General features: G+C 43.7%; 2 protein-coding genes across 2 annotated transcripts; both read left to right on the top strand.

Moving 5' to 3' along the window:
• On the top strand, positions 4,022-5,192 carry LOC8055917 (vacuolar iron transporter homolog 2). Its single transcript, XM_002448196.2, has one exon. It carries the CDS (start codon positions 4,151-4,153, stop codon positions 4,913-4,915), a length of 765 nt encoding a protein of 254 aa, XP_002448241.1. The 5' UTR covers positions 4,022-4,150; the 3' UTR covers positions 4,916-5,192.
• Positions 16,431-17,881, top strand: LOC8058347. Its single transcript, XM_002448194.2, has 2 exons — positions 16,431-16,500; positions 17,232-17,881. Exon 2 carries the CDS (start codon positions 17,298-17,300, stop codon positions 17,640-17,642), a length of 345 nt encoding a protein of 114 aa, XP_002448239.1. The 5' UTR covers positions 16,431-16,500; positions 17,232-17,297; the 3' UTR covers positions 17,643-17,881.

Here is a 19,584-nt window from a genome sequence, read left to right as displayed (position 1 = left end):
GTAGGGCTTCTTACAAGAAGTCAAAGCCAAAGCTCTGCTAAAAACCTAGTTATTTGCTCGTTACATTTGTGATGATCTCGTGTAGGTTACCACACTTGTCTGGGAGGACGTGCCTACCATGTCCACATGGATTAGCGCTAGTGCAAGGAGATTACACCACTTTTCTATATGTATGGTTGTATGTAGGACCTTTTGCAATTTGGATCATGGACTTCTAATCAATGTAGGCAGCAAGCTATCTTAGCCTAAGCACCTAAGACTATCTTTGACAACATCACTCAAAGGTCCAATGTGTCTTGTATTTTAGATGGACATCTCACCCAACGTCACCCAAAGATTAATGATCAGAAATGAAAAACCCAGTCTTGAAAAGGCTGCCCGTTGCTTTTCTCGACATCGGCCGTTAGAGATGTTAGAGTGCGCAGCAGAACTTAGCCTAGCTTGTTATATGCACGAGCTGTCAGCCCCTCGGGTCTAGGTCCACCGAAGCCCACAACATAACCAGGCACTGGGCCTAACTCAACCTAAAAGACTAGCCTTATAGGTGAGGGCTGCCCCCGCTTTATATGTTGTGTTCTCCCACCATCAATTAACGATGTGGGACTAAACCTAACAATCTCCCCCGTCACACATCGGACCCAACTCTTCACATCACACTACACCATGTGATCTCCGGAAGTTGTTCTCCAGGCCCCGAGTTCAACGCTCACATCACACACAATACCAGTGTGATCTCCGAAACGTTAACGGGCTTCCCCGTCACCATGTGACCCGTGAGATTTTTTAGGTTTTCTAACCATGGGCTCTACCACTTGTTAGAGTGCGCAGCGAAACTCGGCCTAGCTCATTATACCCACGACCTGTCAGCCCCTCAGGCCCAGGTCCACTGGAGCCCACAACATACCCAGACATTGGACCTAACTCAACCCAAAAGACTAGCCTTTTGGGTTGAGTTAGGTCCAATGTCTGGGTATGTTGTGGGCTCCAGTGGACCTGGGCCCGAGGGGCTGATGGCTCGTGGTATAACGAGCTGGGCCGAATTTCGCTGCGCACTCTAACAAGAGACGGTATCAATAAAAAATTGATTTATCTTCGTCAATCTTGGGTGACTATCTTCTAATAGGCTTAGTGTCTGGTTTGGTCCATAAGTGTGTTTTATATTCCTATTAGTTTTCTCTTTGGGAGTTTGTTCATTAGTAGGACGCTAAACTTGTAATAGGGAAGGGTTAAGCGATGCTAGAATAAAAAGAATTCTATTTTTGAAATGCTCATGCGCATCTATTAGCAGAGCGATTGAGTATGCAGCAATATATTGTTGACATCCTCCAAAACCTCCTCTTGAGGGACTAGCTGGATGTCAACTGTTTCTATATTTGATTTGACCAAGTAATTAGATGTGCAGCTTAATCATATGAGAGTATGTCACTTAGAACTAGAGATGTCAACGAGGAATTTCTTTGTCGGGGATAGCTTCACATCCTCATCTTAGAACAGATCAGAGAAAATCCCTCTGTCACCATCCCATGAACACCTGTCACCATCCCATGAACACCGCCGGAAAGCATTTTGCTCCCATCCTCGCTCCATGCTGAGAACTTTATCCCTGTTAGCTCCCCAACCCCGCGAATACAAGCAATCAAAGCTCTTTCTCCTTATCCATCCACTCTCCATAGGCTACAATGCGAGGATGCATGTGCCTCCCTAGAGCCTTGACTTGCGCTCCTCGCTAGCACGACCACCTATACGCGCCTCCTCGTTGGCACCAAAACCTCTCCTCGACCACAGTAGCCACCATCCCACCATCTCGTCAATGTTGTACTACCTCTTCGCTAGATCTAGCTAGAGCAACAAGGTTGACCAGATCCATGTTGCTTGGTTGCTCCTCCACTCGATGACGTGGGGGCCAAAGGGGCCGCGAATCGCGCTGTCGGGCAGGCAAGGTGGCAGCACAAAAGAATAAGTGGGAGAGTAGAGGAGATGCTGAACATGTGGAGTGGTGGTGCAAAGGAATCGTAGGAGAGGATAAGATAGGGTTGGTGGAGTCTTAGGATGGGGATCCCCACATGGATGAGGATAGTGGTCCCCTTCCCCACCAGTCCGGGGGGATAAAATTATCCCGTTTTCATTTTCTTGAGAATGAAACTCTTCTATATCTATTTTTTAATGAAAAAAATCACGTAAAGGAATTGGGCCTAGCATCATATATGGATGCTCCTCACGTCACCTCAATAGCTAGCAACTGACACTAGTTGTAGTTGCCTTGTAACTGAAGCACCACACGCTATGAACTGAAATCCTCCATCTTTGGGCTTGGCCATCCTTCACATGTCATGGCCTCACTAGATGTCTCTAAAACTGACGCCTAAATTGTGCCTAGCGCTCAAATAATATAGGTGCACGCATAGTATTTTCCCATACGTATTTTTTGGTGTACCGAACGGGCACGCAACAAACTACCGCAGAAGCCGTTCCAAAATTCCTCATCAGGTCCAGGCCAAATGGACCTTCGTTCTAAGCGTACGTGTCGAATATGCTTATACGTTCAACGGAGAGTATCTTTACCCAAACCGTTTGTTTTTAGTTACATATACCGTTCCGTATATCTACACCTTGAATTTACTGCACATTACTCTGATAGGCTAATGCGTCCGATATATGGACGAATAATTCGTCGCGCACTTGGGCCTGATGATGCCGATGCCGGTCGCTTTTTCCCGTGGTTTACCTTTTCACCAGAAGGGACGCACTACCCGTGGTGGCCACGCGCCCATCTCATCTTTTTTTGACGCGAGTGGCCGCACCCACGCACATTCCGCAGTTTTAATACGAAGGGACGAAACAGCTCTCGTCTCCATCGAATATTTCCATGTCTCCCACTCGGCACTTTTGGCGTTTGGCCGCCATTTTTTAAAAATAAATCACTACAGTTTTTCAACCATTGTCATGGTCGAATGGCCGAATGAACGAAGCTGCCGTGCTGTGCTCGACGTGGATTTCTACCACCACTATTAAATCAACGCTAATGCTATCCCGCACGGGATTAGTGCTACCCTAATGGGCAGTAATGCATTCTGACTAGACAACGCTAATTATTAGGTCTGGCCAAAATTAAAAAAAAACATATCTCACGGATGGTTTTATTGGATTTTTATTTACATAAGTATAGGTACATATCTCATGCATTCATACTCCATATTTAAAAAAGATTATGTAAATGAATTAAGGCATTCATACTCCATATTTTAAAAGGTTATATAAATGAATTAAGGCGTTAATTCACACTCCATATTTTAAAAGATTATGTAAATGAATTAAGGCATTTACGCTCCATATTTTAAAAGAATATGTAAATGAATTGAGGCATTCATACTCCATATTTAAAAAGATTGTGTAAATGAATTAAGAGTCAGTTTAGAGACACTCCGGCTTCTCTCGAAGGGCTCCGGTTACTCTTGTGAATCAACTTTTCTGATGAAGTCGAAGCCGTTTTAGAAGACATTTAGCAAAAACAACTGACGTGATAGTTTTGTTATAATTTATAACAAATTTGTGAGAAGTTAGAAAAAAATCATACATGTTGTGGCAACTTTGACTCCCGAATTAAAAAAATATTGCTCCTGTTTCTCTAGACATTTTTTGTGAATGAGCCTTTTTTTTTTTTGAGAACATGTGAATGGGCCATTTTGATACACACTGTTTGGTACATCTTCAGGACAAGAGCCGCTAGGAGCGGAAGCAGGCGCCGTGCTAAAACGAGCCTCTAGTGAATTAATCAATGAAATATAACAGATTGTGGGGCGCGTGCCACGTTGTAACTTTTTTTTTAAAAAAAAGTGTGTGGGTATGTGGCTATGTGCAAGGCAGCAACTGAAAACAGTTTGGAGGCGTGCGTGGAATCCGCGAAGCGCCTCGCGTACACGCTTACACTTCAGCATGGAGCGCGTGCTCGCCACAGGCGACGCGATCGCAGCCGTCCGTTCCTGAGAACCCTAGCGGATTCCGCTATAAATACCCCTTCCCGGGGCGTGTGGCAGCCACGCACCCATCCTCATCCATCGACCGATCTCACCTGCACACTCCCCCTTGGCCTCCTCCAGTCCTCGATCGACGATCGGCTTGCTTGCTTCCTCTCGGTGATCCATTAATTCCCATGGACCCTCACCTCAGCTCCCAGGTCCACGCGACGGCGGCGGCCGCAGCCTCGGCCTTTCCGAATGGTAAGAAGGTGGAGAGTGACGTGCTGCCGCCACCAGGGGTTGTCATCCTCGACGTCGAGGCGGGTGCGCCGACGAACGCGGCCGGCGTGGCCGATCCGCGCGACGTCGACGACGGGGACGACGCCGGCGTCGACTACATGGCCCGCGCGCAGTGGCTCCGCGCGGCCGTCCTGGGCGCGAACGACGGGCTCGTCTCCGTGGCCTCCCTCATGATCGGCGTCGGCGCCGTGAGCGCGACGCGCAAGGCCATGCTGGTGTCCGGCCTGGCGGGGCTCGTGGCCGGCGCCTGTAGCATGGCCATCGGCGAGTTCGTCTCCGTGTACGCGCAGTACGACATCGAGGTCTCCCAGATCAAGCGCGACGGCGGCGGCGAGGACGAGGAGGAAGGCGCCAGGGACAGCCTGCCGAGCCCGACGCAGGCCGCGGTCGCGTCGGCGCTGGCGTTCGCGTTCGGCGCGCTCCTGCCGCTGCTGGCGGGGGTGTTCATACCGTCGTGGGCCGCCAGGGTGGCCGCGGTGTGCGCCGCGACCAGCGTCGGCCTGGCCGGGTTCGGCGTGGCGGGCGCGTACCTGGGCGGCGCCAGCATGCTGAGGTCCGGACTGAGGGTGCTCCTGGGCGGCTGGTTCGCCATGCTCGTCACCTTCGGCGTGCTCCGGCTGTTCGGGACGGTGTTCCACATACAAGTCTCGTCGGCGTGACAGCCCTCCCCTCGGGCTGTGGTGGCAAAGGAATAATGGGACAGGCAGGGCCTAGAGCAGCGCCTAGCTCTGCTTGACATCGGAATGTGAAAGCCTGCATGTCTTGAGTAGGAAACCTAGCGGTCGCCTGGATAGCGAAATGAGGAGGAATAATTAAGGGGTGTGTGATGTGGGTAGTGGATGTACTGGTTGTTGATTGTAATGTTATCTCGTGTGCTAATGGTATCTGACGAGAAAATTGAAAACATAGTGAATTATATATACTTCTGCTTGTCTACATGCTTGCCAATTGTTTTGTTTAAGATAATTCCTCATGATCTTGAAGGCTCACAGGGTACATATGCGCAGTGCCGTGGTTGTTTGCTAATTATACTTCTGCTTGTCTACACGCTATGCACGACTTCCGGTTTGATATGCACTTTACAAAACGAACTGATGTTTTCAACATACCCATGAAACTGAATATATATCACAAACAGTATGAGAACAACAACAAATAGATATTTTTATCTGGTCATCAGATAAAGTTTAAAGTAGATATGCTACAGCAGGGGCTATCTGAATAAACTTGTGCTTTTTCTTCCGGTTCCGGTTGATCAGCAGAGACTTTTAGCTGCTGCTGCTTATTTAGATATAGTCAATCATACCAGCAATTCTCTTTTGGAAGTGATGAATGACATTTCTTCCAACATCATGGCTAAAGATGTGGATCAGTATGAGTTGTCACGCACCTCTCAGTTATCATGCTTGAGCACTTATGTATCCTGACGACGACGGTTGAATGCTCAACAACAGGCCGATCTAGGATAATAAAACAAACAAGAATTTAGTAGTAAGAGATATTTCTGTGCCTGAATGATGAACTTCTAGTGGACAATCCGGGTAAAGTTGGACCTTGCAGTACCCGCATAATCTTTACTTAAAGTGCTTATTGTCATTGTCTTTTTAACACTTATTGGTTTCTCCAAAATAATGTTTGCTAAAAAGCAATAAAGGATGAAGCTTTTTTTGTCACTTGACATCTGAGTTTTTCTTAGGTCATATTTGGATCCACTAGTGCTAATAGCTAGCTAGCTATGAGTATTTCCAAAAGAGATGCCCTTGAAGTTGCTTTAGTAGCTACTAACTATTAGTAGCTAAATAATTATTAACGAGATCTGTTTGATTCCAGCTGCTGATAGGTGGTTGGATAGTTGATTAGATGTTTATGAACTATTAGCATCATCCACCTACTAAGAACCTATTTGGATCCACTAGTGGTAATAGTTAGCAACTAAGATTATTCCTACTAGATCAGAATAGATCTGCTAATAGACCAACTAGATATTAGCTAGAGGACTGCTAACTATTAGTTCCACTAGCATGTGCTAACCATATATTAGCAAAATATTAGTATATGGATATCTAAACAATCTCTAGATAAGAGCATCTCTAAGAGATTAGCCAAATCATTTTCTATAAAGGTAAATTTGGCTATTATATTGATTAAAGGGAAAACGTCTCCAACAGAGTTTGTAAATGACTCTCCAAATTTAGTAGCTCTCCATCTCACCTCATTCATTCTCTACCTTTGGATAACCTACCTCAATAGCCATCCATAGCCATCCACCCTCTTGGCGCTATCGGCCTTTCGTACATGTATGCTTTGTTAATTGGCTCCCCTGCATGCTTTGTTGATTGGATCCTATTGATGGCGTGACACTTTTGAATATGGAGTGGTGGAGTCCTCTATTCTTTTTTGTCAAATCTATTTTTGAGAGAGTAGCTAAATTAGTAAATTTAACTAATCTCTTGGCTAATCTCTTTGGCTAGTCTTCTTTGGTTAGTCTTCTTTGGCTAATTTTTTGGCTAATCTCTTGACTAGTCAAATCTATTAGTACTAGTGGATCCAAATAAGCTCTAATGAATAAATTGTTAGCCCCTACACTTGCTAATAGTCAGCATATTTCTATTTGAATCCCTACTTGCTAATTTTATCTTATACTCCTAACTACTAGCACTAATAGATCCAAAGAAGCCTTTAAATATCTGAATTCTTTGTAGTAATGCGAACACAAGGTCGAGAAATACTCTTGTGGTACGTTTTGTGATGAGTGGTTGTCAACGTGATCCACGAATAGGTTGAGTTGGTGACTAATATTACCATGGCGAAAGCTATGTGTGCGACATGTCTCTTGGCTTGTGGTGTTCAGCTGTGGAGCTCGGAGGCGGTGGTCGACGGTGAGGTGAAGGTCAAGTAGAGACGTGTCGTGCCGATGGACCTGGAGCGGTGAAGGACGGACGTGAGGCTTGGACTGAAGGACCAGGAGGCTGGGTGACCAGCCGCAGTGGCTGACATCTAGAACATCGACAAGTGCAAGTGTACATGGGAGTGACCGTGTTGACCAAGTCAAGACGGCGGACGCGAGTCGAGCGAGGCTCAGGAGGACTTGGTGGGCCGACTGGTCGAGGACGACGGCGACACGTGTCGAGTGGCGGAGAAGCGTATGGAGTACGCTACTCGCGACGGGTTTCGTGGGTTTGGGCATCAAAACCCGGGCGGAGATCCCGATGCGGACGGATGGCACGTGACGGCATCGGAGAGATCGCTTCGGAGCGAGGCTAACAGTGAGTAGGCGCGGTGGCCGTCGGATCAAGAGAAAGAGTTGGACTAGAATGCCCTGGGGCTAGCTAGTTCGCTCAAAAATATCTAGAGGACATTTGGGGAATATGTAATATGCCTGAATAAATAAGCCGGGGGAGTCCCCCATCTCCTCTGCCTCTTTTTCCACCTCTCTCCCTCTCTCTTGGTCTGTTCTCCCGTAGGTCTCCTCCCTCCTTTAGGTTTTGCTGTTTAGTTTTGGAGAGGTCAAAAAATCTGAACTTTGAGTATGTGTATTCGTTGAGATTTGAGATGGGAAAGAAGGCCCAAATCCTTCTCGTGCCCTCTGGGTTTCATGACATATATTTGTGATTTGGGCAATGCTAAGGTACACTTTTTACCTAGAAGAAAGTAATATCTCAAATAGATCTGAGCCGTAGATTTTATGAGTTTGAATTAATTAAGAAATTAAAAATCTAGGAAAACAAATAAAACTCCTCTCACTTCCCATAATGACGTGAGTAAACATGGTAGGGAATCCTCCTTTCTCAAAAACAAGCCTCCTGATTCTTCTCTAATACTGGCAGCAACGCATAATTTCATAGGACTAGCCAGCTTGACAGGTTTTAAAATATGTTTCAAAATCTTTTACACTCATATTTTAATTATTACTTGCACAATTATAATTTGTTCTACTAAAATAATCAATAAAGCAAATGGATATTGCATTTGTTGTCTTCAAAATCAAAGTTGATATTAGGATGTAAGTATAAATTCGAACTATCCATATCGGTATTGAAATTTGAATTAAACTCCTGCTTAAGAAAAACATGCCAAAGTACGATCTTGAAAAAAGAATGAAACTAAAATAGGGTAAATAGTTCTATCTGAATTCAATTTCACACGTATTTGATTTAAATCTACTGACGGTCTTAGACATGCACACACATGCAAATCATTGAGGCTAGCACGCATCAATCAAATCAAGAAAAAGATTGTTTATATCTAAACTTCCCTTAATTATCTTATTTTACAAAATAAAAAATATGTATTCCACATATTACCTCCTATGAGGTAATAGATGATTGTAACTATCCGATCAAAATAAATGAATGGCTCACAGTTGTTTGTGAGTATCATAGCAAAGCTCCTGTGATTTTGTTTTCACTGTGTTCTTCATTTTTCTTTATTTTCGTGCTTAGCTGTGATCCAGTTTTCCCGGAGTTTGAGCGAATCTCAAGCAATGAATTTTAGGGAATAGTTTTGTGCCTAGGTGAATTTTATCTGACCAAAATTTGGGAGCGATTCGTGAAGATTTGAGTCGAATTTTGTTGTTTGTTTTAGCCGCACTTTTTTTTTCTGTTCTTGGAGCTCGGTCTCCTGTTCATCCGTTCAACCAATCAGGCTGCAAGTCACTTGAACCAATGGGAGCTGGGTTTTGTACGTGAGTACCCAGGACCTTCGAGTCTTTAGCCAGCAACTCTGCAGTCCACTGCTTTTTCTCTTCTGCTCGATCTTGGTTCCTTTGTTCGGTAAGTGCTGGTACTGGAGAAATAGCAGCAACGCTGCAGTTGCAGCGCTGAGCGCCTCCCAGCCAGCTAGTGCTTGCCGAAGGTCTCTGTTGCTGGCTGCTTCCGCAAGTGTTTGATTCCTATCGCTTCAGGTTTCTGGTAGTGCAGTTTCAGGCAGTGCAGACCCTGCCTATCCTCAGCAGTCACGTTCAGGAGCTCCAGTTTCTCCGCTCATCGAGTCCCCAAACAGGTCATCGATTTTGTGCGTCTGTATTCGTCTGCAGGTTGCCGTTTCTGCAGGGCCGGCGTCGAGCAAACAAGCACAGCAGTGCTTGCCCTTGGTGGGCTGTTCGTGGAACGGAAGCATAGCAAAGATTTCGTTTGGGTATCCTGCAGTTTTTATTCTTCCATGATGAACGATTTTTCAGGGGATTTTCTGTCTATTTTTTTCTTAGTCATGATTTCTTGTTTCACTCGTAATTTGGTCGTTTGAGCTCCAATTCGTGTTCCGTTTGTTTCGTTAGTCTCCTACCGTTCTGAAGAATTTTTCTAGATACTTTCGTCACTAGTTGGCTAGAGTATTTTAGTTTTGGATCGTATTTGCGCTTGCGGTGATTTTGGGACAGCAGCTAAAATTTGAGACTCTCATTCACCCCCCTCTGGTCGCCGTTTTCGGTCCTTCGAGTAAAAAGGAGTTGCATACATGGTCATCAACACGGTGCTATGCGGCCGGAAAAACCTGCTTCTAGTAAAAGCACACCCTGACTTCTAGCTTCTCAGGCTATAGTAGTAGTAACAAAATATAAGGATGTTATTGCTTCTCGAAAACTATAGCCACAAGTCAGAAACTCAGAATCCAAATAGAAGCGTAAACGAACAATGTTACATCCTGTTCGTTTGAGCTTATCAGCTGAATCTGTCAGTCATTCAGCAGTGTTTTTCTCTCACAGCAAATCGGTTAACGGTACTTTTTGCCATGTCAGAATCCAATAAAACCGGACAATTAGTTTCACGATTCTAGCTGGTGCATCATTTCAGAATCAAGATAAAACAATCAGTTTCGGACATTCTTGCCACAAGGCTTTCTGGCTTTGTCATGGACTGGTAAGGGCCGAGCGAGTACAGTGGCCATCTTGTTTTTGTGGCCATTGCCCATGCCCATGCAGGCTACAGTTCACCCTGACGCCAGCAACACTGCCGTCATCTGCCGACGAGGCGGCGACCGGCGTCGAGCGTCGTTCGGAATTGCACCGTTCCTGTGGTCGCCACGCGCCACATTCCCCTAGTTTTACTCGAACTTCACGTAAACTGTTGTGCTGACCTGAGCAAAATACTACTCACTGGCTACCGGCCGGCGTGTTGCGCCATGGCAGTATGGCACGCCGAACCTGGACGCTTTACGCCAGCTGCTCCATTGATGACTTGTGAAAGTGATTGCTAGAGGTTCAGCGCCCTTGATTTTGGTCAGCTTGTGCTTATTGGAGCATCCGCTTGGATATCTTCAGAGCGTTTTTCTTCCAATCGAACAGAATGTTTATTTTTTCTCTCTCCATCTCCAAATAAATTAATTTCTAGAATCTATGTCAGTCAAACTATCTTAAGCCTGAATAACTTTATAGAAAAAAGTAACAACTAATATGACATAACATTAACACATTATGAAAATATATTCTATGGTATATCTAATGATACTAATTTGGATGTCATAAATCTTGAAGGGGTTTTCTAGGAATTAAGTAAAGTTTTAAAAATTTAACTTAAGACAACTTTAAGAATCTATTTATTCAGAGACAGAGGGGGTACTTTGAATAAACAGATTGTAAGTAGATACTGACGTAACTAAAAAATCAATAGGGGATAGAGGCCCAGTTTCGTAGGTTGTTGTGGTGCTCTTAGTTCAGTTATATACTATTTATGTAATATCGAAGTTTGTAATAATCTGCTAGGAAGGTCCAATCTAGATGTAAGATCATCTAGCGTGTTCTTCAGAAGCGTGTCTTTTGTATGGTTAAACTCTTGTTCTTAATTACATTGATACATAAATCTTTTGCGTATTTGATAAAAAAAAAATCTAATGGAGATGAGGAGGAGGCTTGGGTGATTAGCTTCTCCAGCTTTGGAGTAAGCGACCCGGCCAAGTTCAAATCCCCGTGGGTGCACTCTCTCGCTAGAGTTGGAGGACGACTTGGCCGAGGGAGAGGTCCTTGATACCTATCGTCCTTTATTGGAGCTTTGCCGCTGGCAACTTGCAGCAGCATGTGCCCAACCTCAAACCGATTCCGGCTGAACAGCCGAACATGTGTGCTAGCTTGGCAACTCCACCATTTATGTATGGCTCACGTACAACTAGCCTAGGCGTCAGCGGACTCAAATCACCTCTTAGTAGATGATGTATGTATGGATCATGAGCTTGAAATATTGCAACTTTTCGCATGAAACTTACATGGCTGAACAAAACTATTTTGCCTTGAGCAGGCAAGAATATTTGTAATACTAATTGAGTAAATTTTTAGTGGGAATGATCTTCTAAACATGGGTGCATTTAGTTCAAGGACGAAGTTGGATGAGATATGATGATCTATGGATATTGGGACAAGGATATCATGATGTATGTTTGGTTGGATGATGAGACAAGTCATTCTTCTGTTTGATTGGATGGATGAAAGTGGATGGGATGAGAATAGTTGACTAATTATATTTATTATTTAAAAATAAAAGCAAATAATTAGACACTAATAAGTATGCACAATTACTAATTTTGGCATGATATTCACCATTCTAAAATATGTTAGCCAGGCCTGGGACTAGAAAGTCCAGTGCGATAGCTGTTATCTCGTACCGTACGAGGCAAAAGCTAAAGATGGGGATGATCCTTTAAATAGATAACCGCGGTTCTTCTCTAGTGTAATTTAATGAACTAAGTAGACAATTTCTCCTCTTATTTTTTTTTCATTTAGTTACCCTAGAAAAGACGCACCCTCCCATCCTTAGGCAAAGCTTTGCTTCTCCTGCTCAGCCAGTTTTGCGGCCATCCAGCATTCCAGCTACAGTGTCCCACACGGCTCTGACAACCCGGAGTCCCTGAACCCGATCGCGTCGAATTCCTGTGGCCAGCACACGCCGCCGCATCTTCTCACAGCTGGCCGAAGCTGATCAAGCGCCCGCGCCGCGCGGCATCGCCGGTGATCGCAGCCGTCCTTTGCGGGGATCGGATTCGCACAAGTCCCGTGGTCGCCACGCGCCACCGGTTAGTTTAGTCTCGACCTGCACATAATATTCGTACTGGCCCGAGAAGAAAACTGGCTTTCGGCGTGGCAGCCACGCGCCCGGCGATTAACCTATTCCCATGTTGCAACATGGCACGCCGAACCTGGACGCCTTACTACGCCAACTGCTCGATCGTCCACTGGCCAACCAATCGTCGTGACCTGTGAAAGTTTACCTCGAACGAGTATTATAAGCTCTGCTCTCGAAGGCGTTAATTAGGTGATTGCTGGAGGTTTACTGCCGCCCTTGATTTTGGTCAGCTTGTGCTTAGCAAGTTAGCATCATCTCGGTTAATAAGGTTGAAGCCAAACATGCCTCGCCAAACATCGAGTGCCTCATGTGCACCCACTACAGTGCGCATACTAAGGAGATAATAAGGACACTCACAACACACCGTAGTTTCTATAGATATTAATTACACTATTGATGAGAGAGAGGAAAAATCCAAAAAAACATATCTAACTAAGATCAATGGACAAGAAACTACTCGTGGTCTATTGGGAGAGTGAATATGATTTCTATCACTCTACTTATGTCGTGTACTGTGAAAAAATTTACATCGAGAAGGATGGTTTCTTGTTACGATGTCATATGCTATATAGAAATTGCTAATAGTTTAATGCATTGGGAGCGCCCTAGTTGTCGCTCTTTCCTACGGCGAATGACTAATTTCTCAACAAAATTAGCAAGTGATGGTTATCGTGTTTTCGTGAACATGAACGACTCAATTCTAAGGGAAGTCATTTCATAAAAAAGAAACCCCCTCCGAACATGTATTTCATCAGGCTACACTAGGTTGAGTGGTAAGTTTAGAGCACCGCATCCTATCACTATTGTTAGTTCAAGAGATGAATATTATGTTAGAGATGAAAAAAAAGATAAGAGAAACAACACAAAAAAAAAGATTATTTTGTTATATTTGCAATCAATTTGTTAGGTAACCACAATCGGCCATCACTCTTTACCATTATGGGCTAGCATCGTCATTTCTTTTGGCGTTGTTTCCTACCTGAAGACATCGTAGGCTTTTCTAGCTCCGCTGTTTTGACAAAGCCATGATAGTGCTCCACGTTGTCTTGTTGGTGGTGCTCGTCAACATGTCAAATTTGTTAGTTGTGCTCTATGTTGGTGGTGCTCGACAACATGCAAGTTTGTTTTTTCTCTATGGTGTTGCTTGGCAATGTATCTAAATGGCATATACATTCCCATCAGGTTGAGATGCTTTGTGTCGCTTTAGAAGGTGTTTAGGACTACTTTCTAAATTTTTTAGCTCTGCTCTAAGAAACTTTGCCCTAGGAAAAAATATACGGTGGAGTCTTCACATTCACCAAGCAATGCATGCAGTTATTGATAGACAAAAAAACCATAGTATGCATTTCCGTGTATTAGGTAAAGCATTGCGTATGTCGGGGGGAGATCATATCAGTAGGTAAGTTAGAAGGGGAACGCAAATTAACTTTAGGTTTTGTTGATTTATTGCACAAAGAATTTATTGAAAAAGACCGTTCTCGTGGTATCTTTTTCACTCAGGATTGGGTATCCATGCCAGGTGTTATACCGGTGGCTTCACGTGTATGATAGCACCTAAACGGATTGTCCACATACTTTTTACGAAGTTACTCCACGGTGAAATTTGTGGAGGAGTCACAGACACCCCCTTGGTTGTTACTCCCTCCATTTTGGTTTGTTAGGCGTTCTTACGTTTTGGAGTTAGTCTGCTATGTTAGGCGTCAATGCTTTGGAATACTTGCACAGTAAATGGACTTCCATGGCGCTGGGTGAGAATACGAAGCATTTGCATGCAGGCGACTCCAAGAGACGTGCGGTGGTGCTATTTGTACGTATTGCACTCTTCTTTCTTCTTTGTGTTCTCTCTTTCGTTGGTTTTGTCTCGGCGAATCTGTCACCATGACAGCTCCAGGTGCAGGGATACAACTTACCTTCTTCATTCGCTTCCCAAAACTCGGTATTGTTGAACTGAAACAAATCTTCCGGTACGTCATCCCAATCGCTAGGATTTGGCAGGTAAACCTCAACGGTATTGCGCCGCTCCACCACATCAACTGCTACATGAGCATGTACAGGCAACGGATCATTGAGATCAATGTCATGAACTGGCACCTGTTCATTTAGATCAATGCCAACATCTCGTTGTGGGTTTGCCATGGCTAAAGTTCATGATGGGAAGATGAATGGGGATGAAGAAGAAAGGGCTCCGGAGGGCAATTTATAAGCATGTAGTTGACGCTGTTCCAAATTTGTTTTAGTGGCGCGAACGACTGGGTTGGAAAGGCGCCATGCAAAATTTTTGAAAGGGATGGCTCGCATGTTTTGCCACAGCGTCGAAAAAAACGTGCCACTCTTGCCGCGCGATTAGGAAAAAATACGAAACTACTCCGGCTATACACGCGCGCTCGAGGAAGATGGATCGGTTCAGCTTCTCCGGCTGCATGGCAGCTTCATGCATTTAATCCCCGTAATCACCGTACTCTGTGCTGCATGTATTAACGTGTGTGTTTATTACTCTCCTTGGTATCTGAGATTTTGTTGATATGCCTAACAAACCAGAATGGAGGGAGTAGCTTTTTGTGAGTTGAGCTACTAGTTGGGTATTGGATTAAATTGGCTCAGTGTAGTTCATCTGAGCAAGTAGTGGTGTGAAGCTAAAATATTTTCTTGAAAGAAAATTATCCATTATGTCTCTATCCATTGGCAAAAACTACCCATTAGCATCACACACAAAATTTCTGATAGATATATGATGGTTGAACTGAAAGTGTTAAGGGCACAATATCCAATCCAATTGAATATAAAAATTATTAGAGAAAGAAAATAATATATGATCCTACTCATATATTACGGCCTTAAGTCCAAAAAATTTCAAAATTCTTTATCACATTAAATCTTGCGGCACATATATGGAGTATTAAATATAGATGAAAATAAAAATTAATTGTATTGTGAGACGAATCTTTTGAGCCTATTTAGTCCATGATTAGACAATAATATCAAATACAAACAAAAATACTATAATACCCAAAATTCAAAAAAAAACCTACTGAACAAGGCCTTACTTGGTCTGCAGCAAGAGAGGGGCGAGGCCGTAAGGACCTAGACTGCTGGAGCCTGGAACAGTGGCTGTCTAGCTGGTCGTTCATAGTTCGGCAACCAGGAACAGGAAAAGTCAAAGGCCGACGACCGGGCGCGGGGCGGGGGGCGATCGTTCTCCATCACATCGAATCTTTAGACACATGCATGGAGTATTAAATATAGACGAAAATAAAAAGTAATTGCACAGTTTGATCGAAATTTACGAAATGAATCTTTTGAGCCTAGTTAGTCTATGGTTGAACAATAATTACCACAAACAAACGAAAGTGCTACAGTGTTCCAAAATTTTTCAGTTCCGGAACTAAACACGGCCTAAATACTGGACTGCTGAACAACAAAGGAGTAAATACTGGACTCTTTGTTCAGTGAGATACAATACCCTTTATTGTCTCTGAGAGTCTCCATAGATAGTAATTAAGGCCGTCCCAACAGCACCAATTAACTAAGGACTTCAGTTCAGGCTATCTGATTCCCTTAGCCTTCCTTAGGGCACTTACAATGCAAGACTCTATCACAGAGTCCAAGACACTTAATTACATATTGGTATTTTGCTGATGTGGCAACATATTTATTGAAGAAAGAGGTAGAAAAAAATAAGACTTTAAGTCTTATTTAGACTCTAAGTTCACATTTTTCGAGGTAATAAATGACTTTAGACTCCATGATAGAGTCTGCATTGTGAGTGCCCTTATGCTCAGACCTACATCATCTGCTTTATTAGATCGCCATCATCGTACTCGCCACATGCCTCGCGAGTAATTTAGCACCTAAGATTCCTGCTACGCATCAGACTATTCAAGCCTTCCCGTGTTAGCCACGCGCCTCGGATTAGTTTAGTACTAAGAGTGCCATCACATGAGCTGGATACAGCTAACTTGGTAACCCAGTGGCACTAATTAGTCCATCCTTAATTGACCGGGAAAAGTTTCTCTCCTCATTGGCAAATGCTGGACAGTCCAGATGGATTAGGTAGGAGGTTTCACCAAGCGTTGTGATTATAAATAGCTGAGCCCCTAGATATGTCCACCACATACCCATTTCATTACACGCAAACCTTTCATCAAGAGGAGAGAGCTAGCGTCAGAGTCGCATACCTTGGTATCAGAGAATATAAGGTAAGCACTTAAAGTAGGCAAGTAGCATAAGAAGCACACGTATTTTGAGGTGTTCAAGTTTTGGTTTCCTTGTTGACCTTTTGTTTTCCATATCACAAGTGTTTGCTGTGTCAAAAACCAGCATACACGGCATATATTTATATACTATATTTGAGTTGTCTGTGTACTCTATACTGTCTGTAGTTTGGTTTTCTTCTTTGATCTTGTAGCACACTTTTTTTCATACCACAATCACTGAAACTGTATTGTTATTTGGGACAAGCAATGGTTCAGACGTTCAGTAAATCTGATCTCCTGCCAAATTCTGAGCCTTGCTGTCGAAAATGTCGATTATCTGGGGTTTATTTGTTTCCGTCTGATTCAGTCAGTGGCCTTTATCATCTCATGGTAATATTTGAGAGATTGAAGAATCTAGTTTCCATTATCAAGTAAATATCAGATTGTGTCAGTAGTATTTATACTGCCAACATAAGACCAGAAAGTGTACTAATCATCTCAATAAACTCTCAGATTATCTGAAACAATGAACTCATGACCCTGTAGCTGTAGACATGAAATTTGTAGACCCCAAGTACTTAGCGCAAGGAAATAGGAATCCATTGTTCCTCATTCGTACATTAGTTCCTTTATATATGGTTGGAAACATGGACTGTCGAAAATCCTGATGCCTTGCAGTCTTGCAGATGAAAACAGCACTTCTTATCAACATCTGATCATATTACCAAATGCAGATATCGTCACAGGGACTATAACTGAACCTTAATATATAATAAGGTCGCTTTGGGCAGCGGCACACCATGCAGCGGTGGACTCGCAACGGGATGCTCGACTTCTCGCAGCCGTCGGCGTCATCCCCGTACGGCTTCTACGACGCCGGGCAGGGAGCGTCGAGCAGCCGCGGCGGCAGATCACACGGCTGCCGGAGCCAGGACAAGGAGCAGCGCAATCTGGAGAAGAACCTGAGCAAGGTGCGCAAGGAGTGGATGAAGGTGAAGGAGGAGATGGGGTACGCGAGGCTGCTGAGCGAGCACCTCAGCGAAACAGTGACGGAGGCCGACCGGAAGGTGGCCGCCATGCTGGAGGAGCTCGACCGGACGGACAAGTATATGCAGGACATACTGTCCTCGTCCCAGCACAAGTGAGAATTAGCCGTGGTGATAGATGCAATTTTTTTTTTGGTGCCTGATATTCTAGCTACTAGAGCTTCCTCTTTGGGGCATTTTGCCATTTGGTATTATGGTAGATGATGTCCAGGCCGGTATGGCCGGCGTATGTGTAGTTGTGTACATCGTATGGAGTTGCATTGTTCTTCAGTTGGCTTCATTTCAGTGCTTGATTACTATGAGTTTCACCTTCAGTCTTCTAAGCCTTGCTGAATTTAAGGCGCAAAACCAATGACTCATCTTAGCTACTACTGAGTAATCCCTTACCCTTCAAGTGCTGCTATATAGTGTTTTCGTTTTATTTACTAATTTAGCTTAAAACATTCGTTTCGCCATTTACAGACAAACTGTATAATTAATTTTTATTTTCGTCTACATTAATGTTTTCATGTATCAAAGATTCAATGTGATGAGGTGAAATTTTTTTGTTTAGGGAACTAAACAAGCCCTTAATTAAACAAAAACTGAATGGGCCCGCCCAGGCCCTCTTTTACCAAAAGCACACTTGGCGTACGCTAGGAACTAGCGTCTACAGTAGTCATCTGTGGCAGCAGGCAGCAGCATGCAGGAGACAACGAAATCTTGCGTCGCGTTAGTTTACAAGTAATTACCCACTTGGGAAGGCGCCTGCATTATGAAATCTCAGCAACAGTGGTTTAGGGTTCCTAATCCGGTGGGCGGTTTGAAGATTATATGTCAGGCCTGACGTAACCCCCCATCCTCTCCCATCACATCACACAGGTCAGGTGCCATTGCCAATGGGCGTGGCAACCATACCGGGCGGCGCGGCAGCTCCTAGTTTAAACCCAAGTTGAGCACCTCAGCAGATAGACACGGGCTGTAAATTTACCTGGGCTCAACTTGATAGAGACGGGCTGTAAATTTACCTAGGCTTGTACAGTTGCGACGATTATGTTCCGGGCCCAAAATCTCTCGTGGGCTTGTCAGCTTCGGCCTCCTTTAGCAAAGGCTTTGCAGTTCCTTACATAGAGCTCGGAGGAGGAGGAGCTATTTTGTACTGAGAGACGAAGTCGAAAAATATAACTTCTCATCATGAACTTGATATAATTATTATAAAGTTTTCATTGAAGACATTTATACTAAATATTTTTCAAAACGACTTCAAGTCCACTAGAGAAATTGCTCCACAGGAGAAGCAAGAGCCCTAAACAGGGCTTAATATATCCTTTAAGGAAGAATGCACCAAAAAAACACAGAGGGTGAAAGAGTGAACTTGTGCAAATGGCACAAACTGATACTAAAACAATCAATATAAAAAAACATATCTTTTTTTAAAAAAAATATATATATTTTTATTCTAGTATCTACATAAGTTGTGCACTCAACTAAAATAGAATTAAAACCTATTTGGTCCCTACAAAAGATCATAAACATTAGTAATCCAAACAAGACCAAATTCAGTGGCAAAGCACCGTACATTCGGTGAACTCGAAAAGAAACTATTCTTTATTTTTTAAAAATCACTATAATTTATTAGGTAACTTTTTTTTACACAATGAAGATCGCTCTTGCTCAAAAAACTTCTAGCTCCACCACTGACCAAATTTACTAGCACCTTATGAAAGGGACATCCCATCCAACCGTTCAATCTTATTTCAAACATTTCTTCAACTGTTTTTCAATCCTTGCCATTTAATTTAATTTTCTAATTAACGTGCATGAACGCCCATGTATCCAAATGGGTATGAGCTGAATTTACATTGCCCAAAGCAGTAGCTTCAATTCAATTCTGTGCATATCCTTTCATATTACCGTGATCCATATATTGTCGGCTAATCATCCTCTTTCGCTTAGGGAAAATGGTAATTAACGCATCCACCATTAGGGAACTGTATATTGGTGCACACATCACCAACGACAGCAGCATCCGGCTACTAGCTCCCATGTTTGTTTTTGTTGA

This window comes from Sorghum bicolor, chromosome 6 (genome assembly GCF_000003195.3).
Source record: "Sorghum bicolor cultivar BTx623 chromosome 6, Sorghum_bicolor_NCBIv3, whole genome shotgun sequence".
NCBI lineage: Eukaryota > Viridiplantae > Streptophyta > Magnoliopsida > Poales > Poaceae > Sorghum > Sorghum bicolor.
Note: the sequence above shows the minus strand (reverse complement) of the source record. Positions and strands in the feature narration are given on the sequence as shown.

Excerpts from the sequence above, each read along its gene's own strand:
- LOC8058347 (XM_002448194.2), top strand. The coding sequence starts at position 17,298 with ATGCAGCGGTGGACTCGCAACGGGATGCTCGACTTCTCGCAGCCGTCG.
- LOC8055917 (XM_002448196.2), top strand. The coding sequence starts at position 4,151 with ATGGACCCTCACCTCAGCTCCCAGGTCCACGCGACGGCGGCGGCCGCA.